At 36.9% G+C, this 8,539-nt stretch overlaps 2 protein-coding genes across 2 annotated transcripts in view; one reads left to right on the top strand and one right to left on the bottom strand.

Moving 5' to 3' along the window:
* Positions 1–8,539, top strand: part of LOC118748476 (COMM domain-containing protein 10) — a 61,108-nt gene that overhangs the window by 36,259 nt on the left and 16,310 nt on the right. The window lies entirely within an intron of this gene.
* Positions 3,430–8,092, bottom strand: LOC118748475. Its single transcript, XM_036482937.1, has 2 exons — positions 5,312–8,092; positions 3,430–5,210 (listed from the first exon to the last, which is right to left on the bottom strand). The coding sequence occupies exon 1, from the start codon at positions 8,068–8,070 to the stop codon at positions 7,027–7,029; it is 1,044 nt and encodes a 347-aa protein (XP_036338830.1). The 5' UTR covers positions 8,071–8,092; the 3' UTR covers positions 3,430–5,210; positions 5,312–7,026.

Below are 8,539 nucleotides of genomic sequence, written 5' to 3'. Positions count from 1 at the left end.
CTGCTATGGTAAATAGCAGAGGAATAGTGATTCTGTTTTTTGAGTGTAGACTGACTTCTGGTTTCCCAGAACCTTTATTTATATATTACATAAATTTCTACTCTAAATACATAAATTATCACTTATCCTACATACATATACCGGGTGTCCCAGAACTCAACGTCAAGTCGAAACGGGGTGACAGGATTGATTGTAACCATCATGAGAAAAATCAGAAAAAATCTATCCCATGCAGTTTGAAAATTATGGGCATTTCAGAAAAACCTAGAAATTTGGTCAAACTGTAACCATTTTTCGGTTATTGTGGTTAATTTTTATTATTTTTGTTCATTTAAACTTTGGAACCTTAACCCTAAATAACATTTCTAGAACCTAAGTCAAAAATAATGACCCAATTGCCCCAAGTTTTCTAGAATTAAGACTATTTGTTAAACTATGAATTTAAATTTTTTATAATTTGTCGACTTGAAGGGCCTCCTTTAAAAAAAAAAAAATGTGCTAAAGTGCCGTGGCAAGTGCCATTAAAAGTTCGCACATTTAATCAGGATTGTAAAATGGTACAATACTTGTCAGTTTCATACTAAAAAAAAAAACCAGTAAAAAAATAAAAACCTCAACCCGATTTTTGCTAACCCATTTTACTCAGTTCAAATGTTTTTTATTCGCACAAGCTCTTGGTAGGTTCTTAATTTTACGACAAAATGATGAGAGAGATGGATAGTGGACATGTTTGCCATGAGCGAGCGAGACAGATAGTGACGCCACTTTTACCAAAGTCAACAAAAGTAAGTAAAATTAATAAAATAATGAAAACTCGGCCTAGTTTAGTTGAGGTTTATTGGAATAAAAGTCAGATAGGGAAATAACATTTTTTATTACAATAAATGTTCAAATTGTTTACCATCAGCCTCAATACACGCCCTACCTCTTTTAAAAAAGATCTACTTATTAGCCGGGCATATCCTCGAGAGTGGATGTCCTCAGCAGCTTGAGAAATTCGTTCACGCAGCTCGGCTACGCTCTCAATAGGCTTTGAATAAACTTTCTTTGAGAACGCCCCAATAAAAAAAATCCAAATCTGGGGAATGGGCTGGCCACGAGATAGTGCCTGAACGTTCAATCCACCTTCCCGGATATTCCTGGTCAAGGAAATGTCTTACTTGCACTGCGTAATGCGCTGGGCAGCCATCTTGTTGATACTACATGTGGCGCGAACTGTTAGTGGTATGTCCTCTAACAAAGTTGGTAAATTTTCTCGTAAAAAATGTAGGTAATTCGTGCCATTCAAGTTCTCAGGCAGGTCTAAAGGCCCAATAATTTTGCCGTTTAAAATTCCGGTCCACAGGTTTACTTTAAAGCGATACTGGGATCTATCTTCTGGCATTAAATGTGGATTCGCCACATGCCACTCGTGATAATTGTGTAACCATCATTTTTAATTTTTAAACATTTTTTTAATTTGAACATTTATTGTAATAAAAAAAGGTTATTTCCATATCTGACTTTTATTCCAATAAACCTAAACTGTAGTGCTTATTGCTATTTTTGGTATGTGCAGATGTGGTAGATGCAAACAACCGAATACCCTAAGGACCAATGCACTGGTTTGTTGTTTATAGTATCTTATCGACAACTACTTGTGGCAATAAATTTTGTTCTTCGTTTAGGTTTCCGATAAGAAACTGAACAGAGGCTAATAAATAGGTTAGTTAAATCTTAAATGTTTTACCCTTACCACGGGTGGGAGGAAGTAAAACATCAAAAGAAAAGATGAAGCTGTTAGTTGAGATTGTCTTTCAAATCTGATTTACTTATTCTAAACGTTCACTTTTTATACAATTTCTTAGTGAGATCAAGAAAGAAACCAATGCATTGGTAAGACTACTGATAAGCAATATATCTGAGTATGCAATCTTATGATGTAGTGATAAGTTGATATCGTAAAATCGAATAATATACTCGTACCGATAACACAAACGTCGAAAATTTAGCGCCACAAGAAAGGGCCGTTTCACAACACTGTTTCTCGCTTCTACCTTTTCTCCGAAAAAAAATTATTGTTCACTGTCTCAATCTCCCGCATTTATCACGTCGCCCGCTTTGCAGGCAGCACGAATAGCGGAATTAAACGACGTAGCGAACACAGATGGGGCATTCCACGAGCGCACACCTCTAAAAACATTGGTTTGTTAACAAGGCAACATGTATGCCGAGCGCACGATCACACCATGCCGCCGCCGCCGCTCGGTTTCTTTCGTCTAAATCCCGCTATTCCTTCTCAAATGCAGCGCTCGAGTGCATGTACCGTCAACTTATATATGGCTTACGAAGGAGACAGTGATTTCGTTTCTTTTGAGTTGACATAAATTTAATTAACGTGCGTAGATGTGATTATTATTCGCATCTGCCACTACCTTTTTTTAAACATTTAACATCTAAATATAATGATATTTTCGTATCTCGAAGGACCATATAAAGGGATACCCCTTTGTCCTCTCACCAATGTAAAGATTGGAAGGAGTTTAGTATTGTCTTAGCTCTACAGCCGCATTTAGGTGAGCATTAAAATGCCCCACAATTATTCCAAAAGTAAAACGCAAGTAAAAACGTTGAGTCTTAAAGTGGGAAAGTCATTTTTATGTTAATAATATTTTACGGTTGAAAAAAAAAATGAATGAGAAAAACAATTTTCCTTTTTATTATTAATTCTTGTTTTTTAATTTAATAAAAAAAAAAATTTTTTTGTATTTTTATTAGTTATAGCTGTCTTATTTGTGCTAACATTCTCCTTGTTTCTTCTTCCCTAGTTTTTGGATTTATGACGTCTACTAAGGTGGTTTCCCTGTTCATACTATAAATTTCCTAATGATCCTTTTGGTGGTTCTGCGTTGTTGTTGTTGCTGGGTTCCACCCATTTTTGTGCAGATCTTTTAGTTTGGTTATCAACTTCTTTTGTTGCCCGCGACTGATGTTAATTATTCGCTGTAGTTCTGCACATTCTTTTTGGTGCCTTCGCTTTCTACCTCCACGTTTTTTGGGTTTATGTTCGCAGCTTATTCGTTGCCTAAACTCTTGTAAGTTGGCTTTTTGGCGGTTTTGCCTTTGCCGGTATTCCTCTAGGGATATTGGTTTGGGTCCTATTACAATTTTTGTAGGGATGTATTTGGGGTATTCTTCTGCGTTTTTCGATCCTTCCGGAACGTATTCCTCTACCATAATGTACTGGCAGGGTCTTGATAGAGTTGGCAGGGTCTAGATTTGGGTTGGTAGGATCTAGATTTGAGCTGGCAGGATCTAGCTTGAGCTGGCAGGATCGCCATGTAAAGATTGGAAGGAAGGAGTTTAGTATTGTCTTAGCTCTACAGCCGCATTTAGGTGAGCATTAAAATGCCCCACAATGATTCCAAAAGTAAAACGCAAGTAAAAACGTTGAGTCTTAAAGTGGGAATGTTTTATTCGGCTCATCGCCGTTCTTTTATATGCTTACAATCTACCTTATGAGTAATCTAATTTACAAACTTACATTTCTAAGTTGTTAGTCATGCTTATGATTCTACGTTGTTGTGCATGCATACATAAATGTATATGGGTTCAATCGAGTTTATGTTATTGGAGAAGTGCAGCGCAAGCTAAATTGATTTGAGTACTTTGGCTTAGTTATTGCCAAAAGTATATTGAACTTTTTACTTAATATTGTGTGAACATTTTGTTTTGCTTAGCTGTCATGCTACACCAATGTTTTTCGCTAAAGTGATGAGAAGAAATATACTTATTGCTCTGCTGCACAGTGTAACTTTTGTCATTTTTAGGATGCCAAAATTAATAACAGCCAAACCAATGGACCAATTCATTTGAAATTTTGCAGTGTGGTTACAGATACCTAAATCTGATTTGAAAATGAAAATGGGCCTGTTCCGCCCACTTTTTCCCCTTGCCCTCATATAAGGTGAAATTTCACATAATCATATTTTCTAGTTAAAACGCATTTTCCAGTGCGAATATAAATAAAAATTGTTTAGATTTCTTAACTTTACAGTTAGAGGCTTTTGATTAATATTTAAAAAATTTTATTTTCAAAGTCAAACACAGCTCAGGTACATATATTTGTAAAAACTAAATCGAAATACATAAAATAAATAAAAAGTGATATTTTAAAGTTAGTCGGAGTCAATATCGTCGACATTCTCTGGTTCCGATAGTAAGCTAATAACTTCACTCGTTAATGGTCGCCGCTTTGTCCTAGGGGTTTTCCGCAAACTATTTATGAACGGGTCTGACGATATCAGCAATCTGTGCAGCAAATCCAAGTTACTACAAATTCTTGACTTTTTTCTCGTGAAAAGTTTACGATAGTTTCGTGCATCTTTGTTTCTGGACTCTTGAGCTTCTTCCGAAAGTTGACCAATAGGAAGAACAGAAGACACGATTATACTCTTTCCATGAAACAGAATTTTATGTACCCTCACTGGCATATTGTACCAAGCATATTCCGATAAATATAGTTCCCTTGTCTCTGTCACATAATGGCCAAAAGCTTCAGCATTTATTTGAAACCCACATCCTATGCATGAAAGTATTGTATGAAACCTTTTCAAAAGATTGATGTTTATGCCGGTTATGTCTGATGTTATTTCAGGATCTCCAAAGAATCTTCTCGCAGTGTTGCCATCATTTGTGTTGCCGGTTTTTTGCTTTGGCATATCAATCAAAAGACCAACTTCTTTCCTGAATCTTTTTTGTTAATGTTCTTTCTTCTTTTTCATCTTTTCCTTATTTTCTTCGCCCCGCACACACCAGGTCTTCATTTCCATTCGATAAGCGATGTGTAGCATACATTCCATGCATCGTATCCAAGAATGTAAAGGGGAAATTCCGAAAGCAAGCATGCTTTCGTCAATATTTCGCTCTGAGAGGGCTCGCATATTGTTCATATCTTTTGGTGAAGCCCCACATATGTAGCACTTTTGCGATGATGTATATGCCGATAGAGCGTTGCAAACTTTGCCATCAATCATGCACAACACAATCGTCGATTTCACTAGAAATTTTAGGTTATCCGTTTGAATTGTTGTAGGACGAAGACTGGAAATTTGGTCTTTGACAGATTGCACCTCCTTTGAAATAACATCTCGTGTTTCTTTTGTAAAAACAAATTTTATCGGGCGGCAGTATCTGGTGGAAGATGGAGCAGGATTACTCCAAACTATAACCTTACGTCCGTCAACTATTGTATACATTTCAAGGAGTACTAGTGAAATGAAAAACATACTAGTGTCCGATTTGTTATCTTCCGAAAATTGCTGTTTGTAACAGCTATGCTCAGCTCCATCACATCCCCATTTAATAATTGCATTTAGTTCATTAACTTCAGGAATAGAAAGCAATACCTCTTCTTGTGCAAGACACAATCTTCGTAAGCTGTGATCAATTAGGGATTGCAATTCAATTTCAGCATAGGTGTCCGTTACGGTAATTTTTTCAGGATAGCATAAAACCTTTGATTCTTTTAGACAGTTATATGAAGGATATATTTTCCTGTTAACTTCTGAAGTGTGCTGCCGGGTCATTGAGTATTCATGTGTTGAAAGATTTGAGTCAACTATCATCGCAATTGCTTGATCTGGTGTCAAACTTTTCTTATTTTCATCCGATAGTCGGGACTTTTTGTATGCAGTGCCTCTTGATGGTGATGCTGAGGACAACTCCTCAACTATTTTTGCAGAATTTCTTTTTCCTGATGATCGTAATTTCAATTCCGCTGCCATTAACAGTTGATCATTATCGACATTGTTCATTAGTTCCTTAGCTTTTCGCTTTCTTGTGCGTATAGATAACTCAGCGAAGGTTTTTGTTGGCCTCCCCGGCCTAGGAATATCACGAGAAGTGCATGGCTCAACATCAATGATACAATCTTTGAAATCATGATTTTTTGATAACCATTGAGACTCTTGCTCAATAAATTTTTTTGTAGATCAGCCACAACGTTCCCATCTCATACGAATATCATGACTTAGCCTCATGATGTATTGTTTTAGTTTTAAATGATCCACATCTCTTCCAATTACACTAAAAATATGGTTTAGCATAGCTTTGTGCTTTTCTTCATTGTTGCTTTTTAGCCAAACTTCAAAGAGTGGATTTCGTGGTACAGCCATAATTAATTGATGATAGGTATAGGCAAATTTGGTACAGCGCAGTTGGTTATACTTCAATGCAATCCTTTTTTAGTATGATGCATTTTTAGCTATGTTCTTTATTTATATAGTCTTAGCGAAATCACTCACTTGCTTAAAAGTACTACCTAGAATAGACGACCCTCAGGTAGACGTGCTCGATGGTTATAAGGGATAAGAGCACAACATAGATTTTAAAGGCTCGCTAACAATAGGAAAACCCATATGACAAACAATGAAGGCTATTTAGTACACAACTTTCCTTTTTCTGGGTTTTTACCATTTCAGGTATAACTGTCTTTTTTGCGGATGTAGTATCGTAGACTCGAATTGAAGACATTCCATTGTTAGGTCATTGTGCATTCATATATGAGTAAGGGCATGCTGACCTTGAGTTAGCGATATGCAAAAATGACATAGTGTCGGCAAACTTCTGCAATGGTTTTTTTTTTTTTTTTATCTGAAACTATATTAAATTCCCTTTGTATATGTATATAATCATCAAGGCGAATTCGAGCGAAGTAAGTAAGTTCTATTCTATTGAAAACAAAAAATTTTCTAAGCTTTCCAAATTTTTAGTGGCTGTCTAAACAAAAAAAAAAAAATTAAAAAAATACCTACGTGGCTGAAACTTACCAATGCTGTTATAAACTACCCAAGTATGTAAAATAAAATAGTTTCAAGTCAAACCAGTTATCCAAAAATCCACCACGTGGCCACAAAGATAATCAAAATTTTTAGACTGTGAAACGATTTTTACACTTGTTGCAATCAGCAAAGTTACATAACGGTTATCATGAGGATTGTGGGTTGTTTGCTTTGCTTTGAATACATTTTCTTAACAGTTGGTTATTTATCTGTAGCATATCAAAAAATTTTGAAGATTGGAGCACATTGTTTTTTTGACTTTTGGCATCCTAAAAGTGAAAAAAGTTACACTGTGCGGTCGTATGACTGACAGGCTATCAGAGCATATGACCACTTTTTGCTTTTTATGAGTACATAGCGCCAACGCTTCTAGAATGGCACTTGCTTCTGCAGAGAATATTGAGGAAAGAGGGATCATTTGCTTTATGCTTAGATCAGAACCAGATTCGGTCGTAACGCTAAACGCTGTTGAGTAGTTTGTTTTGGAGCCATCTGTGTAAATGATAGTCCATCCGTTCTTTTTGAGGTCGGTTGTTTTTTGTAGAAACAGTTGTTTAAAGGTTGAGTTAGGGGTACTGTCTTTTTTATATCTATTTAACGACCAGTCGCATGACGCCTGATTAATTTTCCAAGGAGGGTTGTGATTATCGATTGCCCGGAGTTTTCGAGTTATCCAATTCTTGTAAGAATGGATATCCGCGAGTATATCACCCGAAGAATACCTAACCGGCCATATATCATCAGCGTTGACCAAGAGCTCACCTTCAAATTTTGCTCCTGGGATTGAATTATATTTAATAAAATCATGCCGCATTACTGCCGATGTTGCTGGATTTGAAAGGCGATGCAGTAAATCTCGCATAGTGTCTGGATTAATTACGAGACTATCGTATTCCTCATCGCACAAATCGCGCGTTGGATAACCAACATGCCAGATGAATCCGTCCTGTTCAACCTTTCCAATGCAGTCAAGTATCATCGCCATAACGTTTGGGACCTGTGTGATCAAGATCAATTCTTCCCGTATCTCATCAGCCAAGAAGATATGTTGGAGGGCGTTTTCCACGGAAACAGCTTCGGTCTGTATCTGTTGTGCTAAATACAGTTTCAGGTGCACTAACAAAAGGTGAACCCTATATACAACATGGATTGTTGCAATCTCAGCAATTGCTGCAGTATTCCATGTAGTACAAGTGCGTTGATAAGCAATGGCAGTGGCAAAGCCCACAGCACGGGTTGTTATGGACATTGGCGCAGCACGGGGCTGGACGGAAATTTGGACCGTATTTACGACCTCAGCGATCTTTCCATCTCTATCTGAATCCAATAATCCATAAGTAGCCTTGAGCTTGTTAGTGAACGCTTCCTATTGTTGATCACTCACTCTTGCACGAAATGCTTCCGTTGATTTTTTCTGAGCGCCCTTCCCTTTTCTTTTAGTACCATTCTTCTTCTTATTCTCTTCTGGCTTGGGTTGCGAAGCAGCAGCTTCAGGTAATGCAACATTCTCCTTCTTTTCAGACATGTTGTAGATATTTTGGTTTCTCCGTCAATTCAGTAACGAAAATCTGTGGATGAGGATAAAAAACACAGTTGCCTTGTCAAAATTTTGGTTTATTCAATAAAACTTAAGTCTATACAAAAATGTGATGCAAAGTCGTTTCCATAACCCCGCCTCTTAATTCCAATATTTCAGCTTGTAGTGCAAGGGCAACCAA

The sequence above is a fragment of the Rhagoletis pomonella genome, unplaced genomic scaffold, assembly GCF_013731165.1.
Source record: "Rhagoletis pomonella isolate Grant_MI unplaced genomic scaffold, Rhpom_1.0 Rhpom_scaffold_00013, whole genome shotgun sequence".
Lineage (NCBI taxonomy): Eukaryota > Metazoa > Arthropoda > Insecta > Diptera > Tephritidae > Rhagoletis > Rhagoletis pomonella.
This window is presented reverse-complemented; position numbering and strand designations above follow the sequence as displayed.